The sequence below is a fragment of the Erinaceus europaeus genome, chromosome 3 (genome assembly GCF_950295315.1).
Source record: "Erinaceus europaeus chromosome 3, mEriEur2.1, whole genome shotgun sequence".
Taxonomy (NCBI): Eukaryota; Metazoa; Chordata; class Mammalia; order Eulipotyphla; family Erinaceidae; genus Erinaceus; species Erinaceus europaeus.
Window position 1 is genome coordinate 112,046,533 of NC_080164.1, and position 22,913 is coordinate 112,069,445.

A 22,913-nucleotide genomic window follows, 5' to 3' on the forward strand; every position below is an offset into this window, starting at 1 on the left:
TAGAAGAAGAAGAAGGTGTGTAACGACAACCCTTCAGCTTCATCACTCGGGTGAGACCTTTCCTTTCATAGTATTCTCTAATTCCATCCCAGGTGGTTCACTTCCTAACAAAGTCCCAAAGCCTAGATATACACCAGGTTCCAAGAGATAGAGCATATGTTCACAAGTGTCCATAAACGAGGGCAAATATATACCTGAAAGCAGTAGTACACTAGAGTTTGCAGTGAGTACCCCCCAACACTTCATCTCCACTATTCCAACCTTTGGGTCCATGATTCTTCAACAATTTGTTTGGCTTTGTATGTTAACTCTCTTTTCAGGTTCCAGATGCCATCAGGATGCCGGCCAGGCTTCCCTGGACTGAAGACCCCACCAATGCGTCCTGGAGCTCAGCTTCCACACAGACTCACCCTACTAGGGAGAGAGAGAGGCAGACTGGGAGTATGGATCGACCAGTCAACACCCATGTTCAGTGGGGAAGCAATTACAGAAGCCAGAACTACCACCTTTTGCAACCCACAACGACCCTGGGTCCATGCTCCCAGAGGGATAGAGAATGGGAAAGCTATTGGGGAGGGGATGTAATATGGAGATTGGGTGGTGGGAATTTTGTGGAGTTGTACCCCCCCACCCCATCCTATGATTTTGTTAATGTCTCCTTTCTTAAACTAAAAAAAAAGAAGCCCAGAGGGTCCCAAACATAATTAACCCAGAATTAAAGACACTGAGACACATGGCAGAGGAGGACCTAGAGGGGGGTTAATTTGTTATGTGAAAAACTGAGATATGTGAACAGAGATAGATATGTTTATTCAAAAAGACTCTTATTCCTGAGGCTCTAAAGTCTCAGGTTTATGGTGAATTCACCTTCTCTACCCCATCTTGGATGGAGCTCCAAGAAATTATGTTAAGTGAGATAAGTCAGAAACAAAAAGATGAATATGGGATGATCTCACTCATAGACAAAAGTTGAAAAACAAGAATGGAAAACTCTAAGTGGAACTTGGACTGGAGTTGGTGTACTGCACCAAAGTAAAAGACTCTGGGGTGGAGGGGAGGGTTCGGACCCTGAAACATGATGGCAGAAGAGGACCTAGTGGGGGTTGTATTGTTATGTAGAAATGTTATGCATATACAAACTATTGTATTTTACTGTTGACTATAAACCATTAATCCCCAATAAACAAATTAAAAAATATATAAATAAAATTATAGGGACATATGGACCATCAAGTCTGTATCTGAAAATAAAATCATTATTTAACAGAAAAAAATACATGACTTTCAAATATCCATCCTGAAAATGGATATGAATTATAACTGTATAATCTTACATTTAAATAATATCATGATCCACAGGCCCTATCAGTACATTAAAGACAAACTGCTGCTTTTTCAAAGATGATAATAAGAATTTTCACACAACTCAAGATAAATCTAGTCAATCATTTGCAAGCACATAGGGAAATAAGAGGAGAAAGATATTTAAAATTGCATCTGAAGTAACTAATAGATTTTAAATTTGTGCTGTAAAAATAGAATTTAATGATGCTTTCTGCATAGTTACAATTTATGAAAATTTATGTTTTTTTTTTTCTCTCAAAATCCTGAAAAGTAAAGAAATTAACAGTTCAAGGCCTGGAGACATAACTCATAGTTGTTCACAGGACTTGCATGTCTGAGGTCCCATAGACTCCAGGTTCAGTTCTTGGTCCTTCCTCTCTCTCATTAAACAAACAAACAAACACAAAAAACAGAGTAATAAATAAAATTTTTAAAGGAAATTAAACATTTCAGATGTTTCTTAAGTGAATCATATAGCTTCCCATGTTGCTAGAGATGAAGATAGATAATTAAATGCTGTAAAATTTATTTGGATTTTTTTTGTCATTTTTGTTTTTATTTTTTACCTGGCTTATGGTGGTTGGGGGACTGAAACTGGGACCTGGGAACCTCAGGCATGAGAGTCTGTTTGCATAACTATTATACTATTCACCCCACTGTTTTGTTTTTCTACATATGCATGCATGTATTTATAATGAGAAAGAGTGAAAGAAAAAGAAGCTAGAGAAACAGAGCTCAGACCTGGCATATGGTAGCAGTGGGGAAGGACTATGGGACCTGTAGGGCCTCGGGTATGCAAGTTGATGCTCTAGCAGATGTAACTGTCCCTTTTGACCTTGAAACATGTTTTCAGATTTAATAAATTCATAAAATGCAATGTAGTCACACTCCAGGGCCTGATGATACAGAGACTATTTGTTCCTGCAGGAAACACTTCACACTGCTGGGTTCTGTTTCTGTCTGCTTTTCAAAATGCTTTTCCTTTTCTTTAGCTTTTCTTTCTCACCATCTTCAGCATACTTGCTACAAGGAGCCATTTCCTATTCTTCTGAGAATACTGAGATTTGCAGCAGCCTTGAAAAATATATAACCAAATATTTCAGAGTCACAAGTAGAATTGGAGGCAACAAGATCTACAAGGATAGTGAAAAGAACCAGTCATTCAATTTTAGGATCTAGGTTAATACTGGCTGTCTGAACTTTGATACATTTTTTTAACCACAGAGAATTGGCTTCCTCCACCGTACTTGGTATATATCAACACCTATTTGAGAGTGTTATTGTGATAATTTGATGAGATAACATATTTGAAATCCCTGGTAAACTAAACTGCAGAATACAAATATATTTCAATGCTGTATTGGCACAATCAGCACAAGATTTCCATCTAGTGACCAGAAAGCAGATTGCAGGTACCAGAATACAGAAAAAACAGAACTCACATTAGCTCCAGATGACAATGTCCACAGTGACAACTGACGCCAGGACTGTATGCTCCCAGTACTGTCACCTAAATGGGGTATCTTAAGAGAACACTCGGTACCTAATTTTAGACAGAGAGAGACATAGATGCAGAGAAAGATACCACAGTACCAAACCTCCCTCCAGTGCAGTCAGTAGGAGCTGGGCTCAATCATGGGTCACACACATGGCAAAGCAATGCACTGTCCAAGTGAGCTATTTCACCAGCCCTTCCTGTTTATTAAACTTCCCAACATCAAAATACTTATATAGGACCAGCATATACCTCAGTAGTAGGTCACAAGACTTGCCTGCTGGGGTCCTTAGACTTAATCCCTGTCATTGCCCTGTATGTACCAGAAAGAAAACAGCAGGCAAGGATTATAAGGACACAGTTTAAGCCCTAGTCTTGCCACTTACAGTTCTGCTAACCTGAGCCAGCAGCAATGCTCTTTCAGGTCTCCATTCCTTCCTTTACAGAACAGGTAATTCTAGAGGTTTTTTTTATGATTAAACAAAATATCCAATGTGCTTATAACTCAGAGCTTAAAAAACAGGTCCAACAGAAACAGCTAAATGACTAAACCAATGCTTGGCACAATGGAGATATTTGAGTAAGGCAACATGACTTAGCAAAGGCATGGATTCTCTGATTCTTGCATGGAATCAAAGTGATGGCCATAATAGGAAAAGTTCATGAAAAAAAAAAAAAAAGGAAGGAAGGAAGGAAGGAAGGAAGAAAGAAAGAAAGGAGGGAAGGAAGGAAGGAAGGAAGGAAGGAAGAAGGAAAAAGGCCTGTTTGAAAAAAAATTCATTAAAGTAATGGATATAAAGAATCAGAATCCAGGAAAAAAAAAAAAGATGAGGGTGGGGCAGGGATGGGTTGAAACAATGTTATAAATATTCAGGCAACCCTTAGAGAAAAGAAAAAAAGAAAATGAAAAAAAAAGGAGGATGAAAAGGTTTAGAATCGCTGCTTTAGACTTAAAACAATAACAACACATTTCTTACTTGAGCCCAATGAGGCTGTCTACTCCTTGTAACAGTTTATCACTCTGAGTTTTAGTTTTCTCAAATGTGAAAAGGATTACTTAGTTCACTGAATTGACATACAGATTCAGTAAGTTGTATCTATTATCCTTTCACTACTTGGCTCAATGCAGTAATGGCATATGCTTGGAAATAAATGTCACAAACGTTTTTGCATGTGTTGTGATTTTCAAGACATAAAAGCTGAACAATACCACATTTAAGAAAGAGTTGAAAAAAAAAAGGGTGGCCTTTTGTATGCTGGAGGATTGAATTGGACTTTAAGTGATGACCTTAATATATGTACAAATAATGATTTATAATGATGTGTACTTGAAACTCACATGTTTTAATCCTTTAGTAAGAGTGGGAAAAAATCTGAATGAGATTTCTCAATCACAACGACTAGAAAAAACAATAACTGGTAAGACCATAATCGTATTAGTCCTCAGATATATTTGTCATGCATATTATAAAAATAGTATTTATTCGAGTTCTCTTTAAAAAAATTTAAATTATATTTATTTATTGGATAGAGACAGCCAGAAATTGAGGGGTAAGGAGGAGGTAGAGAGGGAAAGAGACAGAGATTCCTGCAGCCCTGCTCCACCATTCCTGAAGCTTTCCCTTGTAGATGGGGACCACGGTCTCGAACCCAGGTCCTTAGGCACTGTAATATGTATGCTCAACCAGGTTCCCCACCACCCAGCCCCTATTTAAAATATTCTATACCAGACTTGAGAGCAGGAATTCTACTATGATTTAGTGCACCACTCCTCATAAGAAACCTTGAAGGAAATAAACATATTGCTCCTATATTCAGGTGAAGAACAGGAAAATGAGAGAACTTAAATACTCTTCCTCAAGTCTCTACAGCCTACTTGGGTTCATAGACTTACATTATCTCAATTCCAGATCTTCAACAAAACCAAGGAGCACCCAGCTTCCTATAGCTGGTTTAATGGTCCCTCACACACAGTTTTGATCCAGACCTGCCAAAGCTTGTAAAACGTACTGGTAAGCTTTGTGATTTTCCCTCAGTGAGTGTTGCTGTGATCTGTGCACTGCTGTTCACATTGGCCAAACCACCAAGGCTTCCTGTCAGCACTGCTGTGCTATTAGCCATTAAAAATTAATAACAAAAATCACCTCTGTAATTAATAAGCACATAAGGAGTTCCCAACTCACTGCAGAATTTTATCCTGCTTGTTCATCAAATTCAAAATAATTTAGCAACTATCTAATTAATTCCTAACTGATATCACTGGGCTGTTACTTCCCCATTTACATCTGGACATATACCAAGAGACACGGCCCTAAGTGATTTTGGATATAAAGTCCAGAAAACACAACAGATGCAACAATAAAATTTCTTCACTCAACCATCCAAATAACCATCCCATTATTTATATTAAAGGATGATAACTAGATATATTTTCCATTCAGTAACTCATCTGCAAATTGGAAAGTTCATAATTAAAACAAAGCTGCAGGCTTTCTCTGTCAGCATTAGCTAGTACTAAAGCACTGTATTCAATACAGCAATGTCTTCTTCCTTTAAAACCCGACTGTGTTTTGCTGTGTATAACATATAAATGATATATTATACACACATTGGTTTTACTTTATCATTGCTGGGGTTTCACCACTCTTGGTCAACTTTTTCAGATAGAGAGGTAGTAGAAAGTTATCACAACACCAAAGCTTTCTCCAGTGCTTTGAGATCTGCCTGTCATGGACCTGGCAAAACAGTCTTCCCACATGAGCTTGCTTTTTCTCTTTGACCCTAAATGCACTAGTCTTAACACATACTTAGAAGCTTACCTCCTGTTATGAGCAAAGTCTTTATCTACTTGTTACATAATTACAGTTAATATACCATACTAAAAAGAATTTAGAGAAAATCAAAAACAGTATTCTTTCATATAATATAAAATAAGAAATGAGAAATTAGGATTGTGAAAATAAGCAGTAATAGGACAAACTCTTTAACAAGAAGTCAGCATCAAGAATTGGACAGAAATAGGCAATCTCTACTGGGCTTTTGCCATATTCTAGATAAATGTAAAAGGCATTTTATTTTTAAAAACATTTTAGCTTTATTTATTTACTTATTTTACTTGGTAGGACAGAGAAAAAAATAGAGGGAAGGAAAGTAGAGAGGGAGAGACACAGAGAAACACCTGAAGCTCTTCTTTACCACTTGTGAAGCTTCCCTTCTGAAGTTGGGGTCCCAGGGCTTGAACCCATGTCCTCTTTGTACTATAATGTGTGCAGTTATCCAGGTGTGCCATCACCTGGCAGCTAAAAGGCATTTAACATAAAAACAGGTCACTTTATAAATGGAATGATATTTTGCAATATCTATGACAGAATGGCATTTTGTTTATCTGCACTTTGCGTTTTAGGAAAAGGGGCCTAGAAAAATGGGGTCACTTGCTCCAGACCACTGTGACCAGGCTCCAATAGTAACTTAGATGTGCTAACTTAGATGTGTCAGTTTCCAAAATGCCTACTCACATTTGATAACAACTTGTGGTTTCTTGACTGAATCAGTGAGTTACTCCTCACTCTCACAGAGTTAATGTGAGAAGAGATTTGCAACAACTTAGAAAGACAGAAATAAAGTGTAAGAAATACTACACTCTAAAAGGAGACTGAGAAGGTCCGGGTGGTGGTAATCTCAGTAAAGTATACACATTATTTTGACCAAAGACACAAGTTCAAGCCCCAGACCTCCACCTGTGTGAGAGCTTAATGAGCAGTGAAACAGTACTGTACATGTCTCTTTTTCTCTCTGCCTCTTTATTTCCTCCTTCACTCTCAATTTCTCTGTTTCTATCAAAAAGAAAAACAAAAGGTAAAAATTTGCCACCAGAAGCAGTGGATTCCTTGTGGAGGCACCAAGCCCCAGTGATAACCCTGGTGACAATAAAAATAAAAAGGGGGGGGGCAGACAGTAGCACAGTGGGTTAAGTGCGCAAGTCACAAAGCAAGGACTGGCACAAGGTTCCTGGTTCAACCCCCTGGCTCCCCACCTGCAGGCGGGTCACTTTACAAGCAATGAAGCAGGTCTGCAGGTGCCTATGTTTCTCTCTTCCTCTTTGTCTTCCCCGTCTCTTTCAATTTCTCTCTGTCCTATCCAGCAACAGTAGTATTAACAATAACAAAGGAACCCTCCTACACTGCTGGTGGGAATGTAAATTGGTCCAACCTCTGTGGAGAACAGTCTGGAGAACTCTCCGAAGGCTAGAAATGGACCTAACCTATGACCCTGCAATTCCTCTCTTGGGGATATATCCTAAGGAACCCAACACAGCCATCCAAAAAGATTTGTGTACACATATGTTCTTGGCAGCACAATTTGTAATAGCCAAAACCTGGAAGCAACCCAGGTGTCCAACATCAGATGAGCGGCTGAGCAAGTTGTGGTATATATACACAATGGAATACTACTGAGGAATAAAAAAACGGTGACTTCACCGTTTTCAGCTGATCTTGGATGGACCCTGAAAAATTCATGTTAAGTGAAATCAGTCAGAAACAGAAGGATGAATATGGGATGATCTCACTCTCAGGCAGAAGTTGAAAAACAAGATCAGAAAAGAAAACAGAAATAGAACTTGAAATGGAATTGGCGTATCACACCAAAGTAAAAGACTCTGGGGTGGGTGGGTGGGGAGAATACAGGTCCAGGAAGGATTCAGAGGACCTAGTGGGGGTTGTATTGTTATATGGGAAACTGGGGAATGTTATGCATGTACAAACTATTGTACTTACTGTTGAATGTAAAACATTAATTCCCCAATAAAAAAAAGTGAAAAATAAATAAATAAAAAAAGAAAAAGAAGAAGAAAGAAAAAAAAAAACAAGGGCAACAAAATGGGAAAAATGGCCTCTAGGAGCAGTGGATTTATAGTGCAGACATGGAGCCCAAGCAATAACCCTGGAGGCAAAATGAAATAAAATAAAATAATAAATAAATAAATAATGATGATGATGATAGAATTCTTATTCTTGAGATTAAAAGAAATCTATTGTCCTTTGTAGATTTAGACTTTTAGAGGTGACCTTAATGTATGCATAGGTAATGATTTATGCTTGAGTCCAGTGCTTTATCCACTGCACCCCTTCCTGGGATGCCCAGATTTATAATCATGCATACTTGAAATTGACATATTTTAATATAATGCTGCCTCAGTAACACACATAGCATTCGTTCAGTCTTCCTTCCATTTAAGTTGGATCTTCAGTTAGACCTGTTGAATTCTTTTTTTTTAATTTATAAAAAGGAAACATTGACAAAACCATAGGATAAGAGGGGTACAGCTTTATACAATTCCCACCACCAAACCTTCGTATACCAACCCCTCCCCTGATAGCTTTCCTACTCTTTAGACCTTTTAAAAAATAAACCAAGAGTCAAAGAAAGGACCTAAAGAAACATATTTTAATTAATCCATCCCAAACAGTTAACACTCAAATAGATCCTAGATATGTTTTCTTTCTCCCTTGACTATTTAATGAATTATAATTCTTCACTGTCAAATTAGTCAGGTGCATGATTCCCATAAGCTTCTGCCACTGGAGAGATAATATTATGAGCTTCCTAAGTCTACTGTGAAAACGATAAGGGAAAGAGGGTTTCTGAAACAACAACTCAATTCTTTCTTCATTATCAAAAAAAAAAGAAAAACCATGCAGAGTTCAATAGCCTAACCCCTAAACATCGAAAAGTAAATGCAGGAGATTTATATGCTCAAAGTTATACAGTAAGACTCATGGCTTTTAAGTTACAGTATAATGATATTTCTATTTTACCTGGAAATGACTATGTTAAAAAATTATTGGTAGTAGAAAATGTACTTTAGAACAACAAGGGCGCTAGACTTCCGGAGGCGGAGCTACGAGCAGCAGATCGCTTTCTCTCCTCTCCTCTCCTCTCCCGGATCAACTAGGAATACCAAAGGAGACCACCCGGACCGAAACAAGACAGGACTAGAATGACCACAGAAACCCAGTAAATCACCCGTGAGTACAAACACACGTGGCTGGTGACAGAGAGGAGAGAGGGGCCTAAGGAGAGATTAAGTGACTGCTAACAGTTCAGCAGTTTATCAGTTGAGACACCACCTCCAGTCTGCTCCACCAACAAGGGGACAGCTGAAGGGAGGAAAGGACTCCCCAGAGACTCACCAAGTACAACTCTGAGTCTCCATTGCTACTACCCTCAGAATCTGGAGCAGCAACAGGGAGGGACACCAGGGCACAGAGATCTAACCGGGAAACTCAGGAGAAGACCTATACCTCCGTGGCATAGCTGAAGGGCTGTGAAAGTCTCTTTGCATAACCACTGGATTATCTCTGCCACACCCTGCTTTATCTCTTGGTCAGGAGTCATTGATTAAGCCAAGAAGCCTACTGATAGTTTAAAAGCCCTCAGGCTACCATAGCCTACAGGGGAAAAAAAAAAGGCTTTTACACCACTGAACTCCAACTCAGGGATTGAAAAACCTCTTAACTTATATAAAATGGTTAAAACAACAAGAAAAAATAATGGAGACTCGAACCAGGACAAGAGTCCAGCTAAAAGTCCTCCAGAGGGCAAAGCACAAAACAACGAGTTCAACATCCAAACATTAGCTAAGGAAATAATAACAGGAGTGAGTAAAGAATTTGAAAAAATTGTAATCAGAACTGCAGGAACAACAAATGAGAATATGGAAGAAAATTCTAATTATCTCATGGTTATTAGAGAGCTGAAAGCTGAAATTGCTGAGCTAAGAAGGCAACTAGCTGAACAAGCTAAAACAGTATCAGAGCAGGGCAACAAAAGAGATGAACTCCAGAAAGCAGTAGAGGGCAGAGAGAATAGAATCAATGAGGCTGAAGACAGAATTAGCAAGATTGAGGATGAATTAGAGACAACTAAAGAAGAAGTAAGAGATCTCAAAAAGAGATTAAGAGATGCTGAAAACAACAACAGAGTCCTATGGGATGACTTCAAAAGAAACAATATACGCATTATTGGCTTACCAGAGGAAGAAAGAGAAGGGGAGGAAGAAAGCGTTCTCCAGGCCATAATAGCTGAAAATTTCTCTAGTCTAGACAACACCAAAGACATAAAGATTCAAGAAGCCCAGAGGGTCCCAAACAGAATTAACCCAGACCTAAAGACACCAAGACATGTCATACTTAGATTGGAAAGGAATAAGGATAAAGAAAGGATCCTCAAGGCTGCAAGAGAAAAACAAAGAGTCACCTACAAAGGAAAACCCATAAGATTAGCAGCAGACTTCTCCATACAAACACTACAGGCCAGAAGAGAATGGCAAGATATCTATCGAGTGCTCAATGAGAAAGGCTTTCAGCCAAGAATACTATATCCTGCTAGACTGTCATTCAGACTAGATGGAAGCATCAAAACCTTCTCAGACAAGCAACAGTTGAAGGAAGCAACCATCACCAAGCCTGCCTTGAAAGAAGTTCTGAAAGGTTTCCTATAAACAACCAGACCACCACAAATAGAACATATATCAAAACACTCTAAAACTCTACAAGAATGGCGTTAAAATATCTTCAATCTTTGATATCAATAAATGTGAATGGCCTGAATTCACCTATTAAAAGACACAGAGTAGGAAGATGGATCAGAAAACACAACCCAACAATATGTTGTCTACAGGAAACTCACCTAATGCAACAAGACAAACACAGACTTAAAGTGAAAGGATGGAAAACTATCATTCAAGCCAATGGCCCACAAAAAAGGGCAGGAACAGCTATTCTCATATCTGACATGATAGACTTTAAAATACATAAGATTAAAAAAGATAGGAATGGACACTACTTAATGCTCAGAAGATCAGTCAATCAAGAGGACTTAACAATTATTAATATCTATGCACCCAATGAGAAGCCATCTAAATACATCAAACTTCTACTGAAAGAGCTACAGCAATATATTAACAGTAACACAATCATAGTAGGGGACTTCAACACCCCACTATCTCAACTTGACAGATCATCCAGGAAGAAAATCAGTAAAGACATAAGGGAGCTAAATGAAGAGATAGATAACCTAGAACTATTGGACATTTTCAGAGTCATTCAGAGCAAGTTGTGGTATATATACACAATGGAATACTACTCAGCTGTAAAAAATGGTGACTTCACCGTTTTCAGCCCATCTTGGATGGACCTTGAAAAAATCATGTTGAGTGAAATAAGTCAGAAACAGAAGGATGAATATGGGATGATCTCACTCTCAGGCCGAAGTTGAAAAACAAGATTAGAAAAGAAAACACAAGTCGAACCTGAAATGGAATTGGAGTATTACACCAAAGTAAAAGACTGTGGGGTGGGTGGGTGGGTGGGGAGAATACAGGTCCATGAAAAATGATGAATGAAATAGTGGGGGTTGTATTGCTAAATGGGAATCTGGGGAATGTTATGCATGTAAAAAAAAAAAAAAGAAGTAGAAACGCAAAGCAGAAATTGACTGAGTTTGGAGTATGGCACCAAAGTAAGAAAGCAGAAGTATACTAGAGTTTGCAGTGAGTACCTCCCTAATACTTCCTCTCCACTTTTCCAAGCTTTGGGTCCATGATTGCTCAACAATTTGTTTGGCTTTGTATGTTAACTCTCTTTTCAGTCACCAGGTTCCAGGTATCATCAGGATGCCAGCCAGACTTCCCTGGATTGAAGACACCACCAATGTGTCCTGGAGCTCAGCTTCCCCAGAGACCCATCCTACTAGGGAAAGAGAGAGGCAGACTGGGAGTATGGACCGACCAGTCAACGCCCATGTTCAGCGAGGAAGCAATTACAGAAGCCAGACCTTCTACCTTCTGCAACCCACAATGACCCTGGGTCCATGCTCCCAGAGGGATAGAGAATGGGAAAGCTATTGGGGGAGGGGGTGGGATATGGAGATTGGGCGGTGGGAATTGTGTGGAGTTGTACCCCTCCTACCCTATAGTTTTGTTAATTAATCCTTTCTTAAATAAAAAAAAAAAAAAAACAAGGGCAACAAAAGGGAATAAATAAATATTAAAAAGAAAAGAACACCGTTAACCAAATATAAAGAAGGATGCACCAAAATGTAGAAAATGATGACTTTTAAAGAATTCTCCAGCTCATATATGAGTGAGGCTTAAGGACAAGTTAAAGTTTAATTTCTGAATGTTAGGCTTACAAAGTATTATTGTCTACAAGTGCTCTTTTGAATCCTCTCTATAAATCACAATAATTTGACTTACTGGACCATGGTTTGCTAAACCAATGTTTGTTTCAGCTCATAGATGATGATAAACACGTTTCAAACTAACATGTGAGGCATCTGTACTGAATTAGTGAGGTCAGCATTTAAAAAACAGGTTATCCGGGTGTGGGCTCTGGCAAATTTACTTGTCAGGTCTAGGGTATGCTACATATTAAAGTATCTGTATGGACATGAGTTAGTTTGGGTCTGTGGGTGGTGATGCTTGAGGGAAAATATCCCAGTATGCCATGGTTGGGAATTAATGGCCAGTGAGAACAGAGGGGACCTGAAAAAAAAAAAAGAAAAAAAAAAAAAAAAAAGAAAATGTACTTTATGTCTATAACCTACTTCAAAGGCAGCAATCTTGGTATTTAGAGAAATGAAATCTTATGATTTAATATACATTTAAGCAATTACTAATAGGCTCCTTAAGTCAGTGAACAAGAACTTATAGCATACCATAATTCATGTGTGTACATGTGTTCATGAATGTGTGTCTGTGTTTGCTACTGATAAATAATATTTAGGTCTGAAGAGACTTTTGGAGATAAGACATGGCATGAAGTATAAACAACTGCATGGTCACTACCCCTCTGCCCCCATCAACTATACAAAGCAATAGAAAGACATTTGAAACTTCATCCAATTACAAATGGGACTTCTGAAGAAACTCATTTAACCACAGGGTGGTGCAATGCTGAGTGGCCAGGGGGAGAAGTAAAAGTCTCCACAATTATGGTAACTAAAGGAATTTGCCACCAATTCTGCCTTGCAAGAATGCATGAAAGGAGTCCCACATGAAAAGAAGAAGCAAAGGAATCCCACCTTTAAATGAGGTGATCAGTGGAAAAAGAATAAACAAAACAAAACAATCTCAAAAGAGAACAGAATGGCTATAAGTAAAATGTACTTTTCAATAATCACCCTTCATGGAAGTGGATTAGATTCACCAATCAAAACACTCAGAGTGACTAAACAGATTAAAAAAATAAGATCTACCTATCCTGTCTCCAGGAAACACACCCAGAAACTCCAAGTGACAGGCTGAAACAAGGTATTTCAAGCCATTAATGTTGAGGGCAGAGGGCAGAAACATCTATTCTGCTATCAGATAAAATAAACTTTCAGGTAAAGAAGGTGGTAAGAGACAGAAATGACACTACCTATCATATATCAGTCAGAGGAATACATAACCATCATCAATATATACGATATGAGTGCACCCAAAAATATAAACAAGAAGCTACTGACTTTAATGGAGACATCTACAACAACACATTAATTAGAATTTCCTTCTTTAACATGAATTTGGTTAAAGGTTTTCTTTTTTTTTTTACTATTTTATAATTGTGTTCTAAACATGTACACATTACACATATTCACAGTAAACTTTAAGATTTCCAGAATCATTTGCCTTTGATTTCAAGCATACTTCAATAGCATAGCAACTAGAATGGAAAAGCCAGATGCAGGCTAAACAATATGACCAGTTGCATGACCTTGTGCATTTATCTAAAACTTACCTGGAGGCTGAAGATTCTGTTCTTCCAAAAACTCTAGATCAAGCATTAGATCATCTTCATCAAGTTCACAAGACCCCAAATTATTCAATACATCCTGAAGAAAAAGGAAAAATCAAGAATAAGAACAGAATACTGAGGAACTTCAGAACTGTGTGTGAATGCTGTGAGGGAAGAAAAACAATTCAAAGTCAAAATCAGAAATTTTCACTGAGTCCAAAAAAATGTGAAAACCACACATGCTTTAAAATTACCAGCCCAGGGGGTATGGGTCGAACTGCCAATGCCCACAACCAGCAGAGAAGCAATTACAGAAGCCAGAACTCCTACTTTCTGCACCCCAAAATCAACCTTGATCCATACTCTCAGTGGGGGAGAAGTGATAGGAGAAAGAGGATAAGAGGGCTTTGAACTCCACCTCCATCAGCACCCAGAGAGAGAGAGGAGGAAAAGGAGAGGGACATATGGAGGTAGTAATGTTGTCATGAGTGCCTTGGAGGGGGAGAGGACTGGATCAGGAAGAAAAATGCAGCAATTATGCATAAATGTAGACTGATAGTTGTAGAGATTATAGCTATCCCATGTGGTGACTTGCAGTGGGATGACTGAAGATTCAGAACCCTGGTGGTGGGCATGGAGTGGATTTATACCCTTGTTGATATGTAATTTTGTAAATCAATATTAAATCAATAATTAAAAAATATATATATATGCCTTAAAATTACCAGTCTGTATAGACAGCTACTATCCTGAGCATTTCTCACACTGTCCATGATGCTTGTTTTGTATTTATATAGAATTCTTCCTCATTTTATTCTCAGTTAAATCTGCCCTCAGCACTTCAGAGGCTATTACTTTTTATATAAAGCAGACTAGTGCTTGCTCAGCCAGTGACTCAGGCAATCCCTCCCTCCCCATCATACTCCAAGACCACAGAGAAACCAATGTGGCATCCTGTAGGCCACCCTCCAAAGGCCACAGTGCCCACTGAGACATAGGCCTCATAAAGACTTCTTAGAAAGTAAAACTCTTTTTATGATAAGGAAAAGTAGGCAAAACCCAGAAAGACCAGGTTTTGTACCTTAGGGGAGATATTTCAAAAATTCTCTCAAAGCAGCAGGTGACTGATGAAATTTCTGCCTACTCAGAAGATCCCAAGTGGGTCTGCAGGTGTCTGTTTTTCTCTCCCCTTCTCTGTCTTCCCCTCCTCTCTCCATTTCTCTCTGTCCTATCCAACAATGAACAGCATCAACAACAACAATAATAACCACAACAAGGCTACAACAACAAGGGCAACAAAAGGGGGAAAAGTGGCCTCCTGGATCAGTGGATTCATGGTGCAGGCACTGAGCAATAACCCTGGAGACAAGAAAAAGAAAGAAAGAAAGAAGAAAGAAAGAAAGAAAGAAAGAAAGAAAGAAAGAAAGAAGAAGAAGAAGAGGAGGAGGAGGAGGAGAAGAAGAATGTAAAACTACTGAAAAAAAAGGAAGGATGAAAGAAAATTATCAGCCCAATAAAAGTCCCAAGATTTACCACAAAAATAAAAAGTACCTTAACTTTTCCAATGATTTGTTTGTTATCTTCTTTAAAGGATATATAAAGGTGCCGGGCAGTAGCACACACAGTAAGAATTGCAAGGTCCTGAGCTAAGATCCCAGTTTGAGCCCCCAGCTCCTCACCTGCGGGGGGGGGGGGTTACTTCACAAATATTGAAGTAGGTCTGCAGCTGTCTCTCTGTCTCTCTTCCTCTCTATTTCCCCTTCTCTCCCCTCTCAATTTCTGTATGTCCTATCCAATAAAAAAAAAAGAAAGAAAGAAAAGAAATGGCCACCAGGAGCAGTGGGTTCTAGTGCCAGCACCAAGCCCCAGTGATAACCCTGGAGGTGGAAAAAAAAACAAAAACAAAAGAACAGGACATATAACATAATTAAACTAAAGCAAGTGAATGTACATTGAAGATATTACAAAACAGAGCCTTAATCAAAATGTTTTAAATACTTGTAAAGATGGTAAGATGCTACTGATAAAAATGCACAAAAATATACACATTTTACAAATGTATGGATGTCTGTGAGTTGAAAATTTAGATTTCTTTTCTAATACTTTTCTTCACCTCTGCCCGACTTCTGACACAACTATTTCTAGAACAAATTTTGCATATGGAGTTAACTGTGAGATATCAATTTAGACTTTCCCCCCAGCTGGAAACTAAAATCCAATGACTGTTCTTCAGTCATTTGTTTTAAATTATTAGAAGGGATCTGTGGATGAAATTAAAATCAGTTAAATTAAAAATTAATTATTGGATTTCTTAGTCCCATAATATGTCAGAGGTAAATAATGTTTTCTTTATTTTTTTAAGAAGGAAAATAGCACACTGAAGAGTCTTGACAGCTAAGGTTGTGCAGAGGTAGAAGTTCCAAAGAGAGGAACAAGGTCTTACTACCTGTGTTGTGAATATAAACAGACTAAATGGATAAACTAAATGCAGAAGAAATTACAGGGAACTATGATTGAAATAGAAATATGCAGAAAGGAATATTAAGGACAACCTAAATACTCAATAATAATGCAGTTGGACTCAGTTTTTTCACTGATTTGAGTGCCACTATGACATATATTTAAAGAAAGCAGTAGTCACTAAAGGAAACCTTGCATTACTGTCAAACAGTAGACACTGAGCAGCACCAAGAAGGATGTGTAAAACTTTATCACTGAAACTTATAAACCATGTTAACTAATGGTTCATCAATAAAAATAATAGCAGGGGCTGCATGGTGGCACACCCACTAGAGTACATGTTTTCATGTGCAAGGAATTGGGTTCAAACCTTCAACTCCCACCTGCAAAGGGAAAGCTTCATGTGCAGTGGAATAGTGCTGCCATTGTCTGTCTGTCTATCTCTCTCTCTCTCTCTCTCTCTCCCTATCACAAATCCTCTACCAAATAAAAAAGGCTGCTGGGAATCATGGAATTATACAGACACTGAGTCTCAGTGATAATCCTAGTAACAAAAACAAATAAATAATAAAATCATTCATGAATAATAATAGTGGGAAAATATAAGTGTTAATGCAACATAGGCAAAAGCAGTTAAGCTTCCAGGGACAATTGCAATTGAAATATAGCTTATAGCTTATGTTCAATATGGGAAACAGTTTAGAAGAGAGTGCATGTTATAATGTGCAAGGACCCTGGTTTAAGACATTGGTTCCCATTTACAAGGTAAACTTCACAGGATGTGACACAGCACTTCAGTTCTCTCTCTCGTTCTATATCTTCCTCTGTCTGCTCCTTCCCTGTCAATTTCCCTCTCTCTCTCTCTCTATATATATATATATATATATATATATCCAATAAGTAAATAAACTAATTGAGACAATACTGTCAGAAACTGTAAATTGAACACTATTTAACTGAGAAGATGATATAAGTCAGACAGTGAAGAATCTATCATCAGAAGCTGCTTTTTTTTCCACTCTGGATGTTTCTTCTATTTCCTAAGCTTAGACTTAGTGTGGTCTCTTATAGCAGATTCCAGGAGTTGAAATGGAGGGTGTAGGAGAAGGGTGGAGGAAAAAAGGTACTGGGGACTCCATGCAGGAGCAAGCAACCTTGGGCAGAAGTGGGGCATGGACACTTGTCATAGAGAGATAAGAAGCTGCACTCATGTGACAACTTCTTCTTTTAATTTTTTAAATATTTATTTATTTATTTTCCCTTTTTGTTTCCCTTGTTGTTTAATGTTGTTGTTATTGATGTCGTCATTGTTGGATAGGACAGAAAGTAGTGGAGAGAGGAGGGGAAGACAGAGGGGGAAAGAAAGATAGACACATGCAGACCTGCTTCCAGGGGCTCGAACTGGGATCCTTATGCTTTGCGCCACGTGCGCTTAACCCACTGTACCACCGCCCGACTCCTGTGACAACTTCTAAATCATCAACCCCCCCATAAAGTGAATTTTCACAAGCCATTTTATAGTGAAAGCATAATAGTTTAATGAAATCAAAACTAGCCAAAATAATTCTGTGCTTGGAAGTTGAATTTCATTTTTAAACTGAACTACTTCCATCTAGAGTTCAATATCAATGTTCTAAGCCCCTGAAAGTTACATTGTGACTGAATATGAAGAGAAGCCTGGAGGAAAAAAAAAACACAGTAAAAGCAGTTCACAGGATGGGCTGGGTGGTGGCCCACCCACTTGAGCCCACATATTACTCTATGCTCCAGGACCTGGTCCCCACCTCCTGGGTGAAAGCTTAAGGAGTGGTGGAGAAGTACGACAGGCGTCTCTCTTTCTCTAGCTCTCTCTCTCTATTTCTTTTCCCTAGACTTCTCTATTCCTGTCTCTGTAAGAAAATAAAGAAAACGTGGCTACCAAGAGTTGATGTATTGTTTTGTAGGCAATGAAGGAACAGCAGTAACTTTGATAGAAGAAAAAAAGGAGGGGAGAAAGGAAAGAAGAGAGAGAGGTAAGGAGGGTGGGCCACAGGTTAAGTGGGTCCTAACTTCTAATGACTGCTGTTCTTCAAACAAGAGGCTCTTAGTACACTGACACAGAGGCATGAACAGCATGAACAGATGCTCCAAGGAAAGCAATCTGCCTTCACCTTGACATTGGACTGTCTTCAGAGCATAATTAAAATTAATGTCTATGTTTTACAGGCCCCATCTATGGCATCTTGTTATAACTCTCCAAGACAACACAAAGAAACAATGAAGCCCAAGAAAGGAAAGAAAAGAAACAAGCCGCTGGTCCAGATAACTTTGGCCTCACTATCCCTGCCACCAATACAGCTTGCTCACCCTGAGTTTTCTGTGATGTGGTTCCTGTTATTTGAGCTGACCCACCTATAGAATAAACTTCCAAACTCTGAAATGAGTCAAACTCTTTGCCCTTCCATAAATGATGCAAGATGGGTACCTTAACCTAGCTCACTAATTCGAGATATTTGTCAAAAGGAGAGACGCTTTGGCCTGGTGGTATAAACTGCAAAATGCGGCCAATTCATAGTCCAAAAAGTCTATGGTTATGGGTACCACTAGCCTAAGCCTACTTGGAAACTGAAAAATGCAGTAGCAAATTTCCTGCTTCTTGGTTCCAACATCTTGAAGAGTCAAGGTTGAATTGCTTGAATTTCATTTGAATTTTGGCAATCCTCCCATCACTAAATAATAATAATCGTATTTTTATTTCCAGTAACAAACACCTAAAACTCATGCCACTGGTATTCCAACAACTAATTTAACAAAGTAACATTAAATCTGGAAACTCATGATACTATTCCAATTTTGTCCTCTTTTAAAAATATATTTGTGATTTAATAATGATTAACAAGACTGTAAGATAACAGGGGTACAATTCCACACTATTCCAACCACTAGAGTTCCATGTCCCATCCTTCTTGCTTCTGTAATTGCTTCTCTGCTGGACATGGGCAGTGGAGCCATACTGCCATCCTGTTTCTATCTTTCCCTAGTAGGGTAGGGCTCTGGAGAAGTGAAGTTCCAGGATACACTAGTGAGGTCATCTGCCCAGAGAAGTCAGGATGAAATTATAGCATTTGCAAGTTGGTGGCTGAGAGGCGGTAAGATATAAAGCAGGACAAACAGTTTAATAAGCAGGAACCCAAAGGTAGAAATAGAGCAGATGAAATTAGAGTTCTCTCTTTCAGCCACCAGGTTCCAGATGCTAGCAGGATGCAACCAGACTTCCCTGGACAAACCCACCAATGTGCCTTGGAGCTCTGCTTCCCCAGAGCCCTTCCTCACTAGGGAAAGAGAGAGGCAGGCTGTGAGTATGGATCGACCTGTCAATGCCCATGTTCAGCCAGGAAGCAATTACAGAAGCCAGACCTTCAACCTTCTACATCCCACAAGGATCTTGGGTCCATACTCCCAGAGGGTTAAAGAGTAGGAAAGCTATCAGTGGAGGGATTAGTATACATAGGTCTGGTGGTGGGAACTGTGCAAAGCTGTACCCCTCTTATCCTATGGTTTTGTCCATGTTTCCTTTTTATAAATAAAAGATTAAAAAAAATAGAGTTTTTTGGGTGGGAAGAAGATAGAAAGTCTATTTTAGCTTTGTTCCGGTTTTGACCATGTCCCCTGATATTTGGGCAAGATGGCCCTACTTGCACGGGTCCTGATAGATTGTTTGCAAAGGCACTCCTGTGGAATCACCCTGCTTTGATAGCTTCCTTAGGAAGTGGCTTTCTTGTTAGAACAGCAGAGGTGTCAAAAGCTGGAGAGGCCTCATAATAAAAGGAGAAATGTGTAGCTACACCACGCATTACAGAAGAAAAATCAATGCAGACTCATAAACTGAAAATATTATCTCCAGGGTTCATCTTTTTAAAAAATGTATTTACTTGTCAGCAAGAGAGGGCAAGGAAGAATTGGAGCCTTGCCCAGGGCCAGGGCACTTACTGAATGTGAATTTGTTGACAGGTCAGAGTGCGAGACATGCGAAACAGTGGACAAGAAGGCTAGGAAGAAGAACTGACTAAGAGGAACACAAAATAGAATATCTATTTCAAAGTTGTGAGTTTTGTTTATATTTGCAGTTGCACATATATTTGCAATGTGGTCTCTGTCTATGTAAAAAGAGTACAGTAAAATATGTAAGTAAACTAGTGTCATCTACGGGGTGAGAAAATGGCTCCCACAGATAGGGCGCTGCTTTGCCATATGTGTGACTCAGGTTCTACCACAACCCCCACATCCCTGGAGGCAGCTGTGGTGCTGTGGCCTCCTTCACTCTATCTGTCTGCCTCTCTGACTTTGTCTCTCATTCTGAAAAAGGTCACCTCGGGGGGGGGGGGGGTATCAAGCCCTGGAACATGATGGCAGAGGAAGACCTTGGTGGGGGTTAGAGTATTATGCAGAAAACTGAGAAATGTATTTTTTAATTTTTTTAAAATTTTTTATTATCTTTATTTATTGGATAAAGACAGTCAGAAATAGAGAGGGTAGGGGGAGATAGAGAGGGAGAGAGAAAGAGAGACATCTGCAGCCCTGTTTCACCACTTGCAAAGCTTTCCCCCTACAGGTGGGGGCCAGGGGCTCGAACCTGAGTCCTTGCACATTGTAACATGCACTCAACCAGGTGTACCACCACCTGGCCCCAAAAGTGAGAAATGTTACACATGTACCAACAACTGTATTTTATTGATAACTGTAAACTATTAATCCCACCCCCAATACAGGGGGAAAAATAGATAAAATACTAAAAAAAAAAAATAGTCACCCCAGAGTGGAGAAGATCCAGTGATGACTAAAATAAAATAAAGCTACAGCATCAAAAGTAGCTCTGCAGCAGGAATAGAAAGGTGTGTGATCAGCAGTGATAGTAACACATGATTACCAAGTGGAAAAGGAGGCCTCCACTCATTAGCACTAATGACCAGAACCCTTATCTAAGAGGGCACAACTTTGTATTTCAGACAGTTGACAAATTAGCAGAATAACTGGAAATAGTAACTAAGCAGAATAGTCTCTCATCTCCTGGGAGATAAAGACCTTTATAGCTCCACACAATAAAATTATAATGAATTTCCATGATTTTTGTGAAGCTAATATGCTAGGCATAGATATGATGATAACAGGAAAATAATTATGTAACACAAGCAATATAAAATGAGTTAAAAAGCAAGTTACTTTGTGGAAGCACCAATATTGCACAAAATTAAAAGATAAGCTTTAACTTAAATGAAGACAAGAGGAAACAGTTGGATTGTAAATCTTAGGGAACATATTCTAATTTGATGTGTAAGATTTATGAAAATGTTGAGAGGGGATGATTGCTTATAATGATATGCTAATTATTTAATAACTGTAAGATTAGTAAATGAATATTAGATCAAGTAGAAATATTGATCAGTATTGTCTGAGAAAATACTTTAAGCAATGTCAACAATACTGCTTATATAATCTCCCTCCCAAATGACTGTGAGCAATTAAAAGCAAATGAAGTAATTAACAAAGAAATTCAAAAACTAATGTTGAACTTTATAGCTGTAACAATGAGACTAGCAGGCATATTGTCTTTTCTTATATACCTTATATATAGCTATTTTCTTCTACTAATCTCTTCTAAAAACAAATAAAAGAGGATCAAGTTCCTATCTTGGTTAGTGTGAATCAATTCTCCTAAGTCCAGATTCTGTTGGTCAAATACTAAAACTGAATTTCTGAAGCCACACAGCTGCTAAAATGCCCTCTACTAACTCAAATATTATGTAATCATGCTATAAGGCATATTCTAATATAACCCCTCAACCTGCTAAAAATGAAGCCAGCTAATATATGTCACTACACAGGGATGCAGAGGTTACACAAGCTCCTGTGCTGAATATGGGCCCCAGATCAAATTGATGTGGTTTACAGTTGACAATATTTATATACTTTCCCCATATTTTGGAGCTACTCTCTTCCCTGATCCAGCTTTCTAGTCTTTTTTCAACTATAACACCATCTCCCCAGGCAATAACCTGGGTCCACCTGCATATTAGATGTCAGGCTCAGGCAAAGACTAATAAAGTCATGGGCCCCTCGGAATATACCTAAAGCAGACCTACCAGCTTTTTCTAAAACGGAGACCTCAATCTTCATCTATAGTATTTTTGCCTTTAGGTTCATGAGTAGTCAACAATTTGTTCCGTTTTACATCTTAACTCTTTTTCAGCCACCAGGTACCAGATGATACCATGATTCCAACCTAACTTCACTAGGCAAATGACCCCACCAATGTGTCCTGGAGCCCCACTTCCCCAAATCCCTGTCCCACTATGGAAAGAGAGAGACAGGATGGAAGTATGAATCAACTTGTCAATGCCCATGTCCAGCAGAGAAGCAATTACAGAAGCCAGACCTTCCACCTTCTACACCCCACAATGATCACGGGCCCATACTCTCAAAGGGATAAAGAATAGGGAAGCTATCAAGGGAGGGGATTGGATATAGAGTTCTGGGAGTAGGAATTATATGGAATTGTACCTCTCCTATCCTATAGTCTTGTCAATATCTCCATTTTATAAATAAAAATAATAAAAAAGAAAACAATTTCATCAAAGCAGATTACTAAATTAAAGCTTTTTTTTTCCTACCAGGGCACTATAAAGATGATATAAGTTGCATTTCTATAATGTTAGATTTTAGTCAAAGGACTTTCCACGCCAGGACAGATATCTAAAAAGCTAGGTAAAGCATCCTACTCTAGATATCATTTCTTGTTAAATAAAATGTAATGGCTGTAGAACTGCTCTGATTGTCCCTTTTAACAAAGTAATGAGATA

General features: G+C 38.7%; 1 protein-coding gene across 2 annotated transcripts in view; it reads right to left on the reverse strand.

Annotated features, from left to right (window-relative positions):
* CCSER1 (coiled-coil serine rich protein 1) overlaps positions 1-22,913 on the reverse strand; it is a 615,589-nt gene that overhangs the window by 405,414 nt on the left and 187,262 nt on the right. For both annotated transcript variants that reach the window (XM_060187734.1, XM_060187733.1), the window contains exon 4: positions 13,621-13,714. In XM_060187734.1, the coding sequence (XP_060043717.1) occupies positions 13,621-13,714 (94 nt within the window). The remainder of the gene's footprint in view (positions 1-13,620; positions 13,715-22,913) is intronic.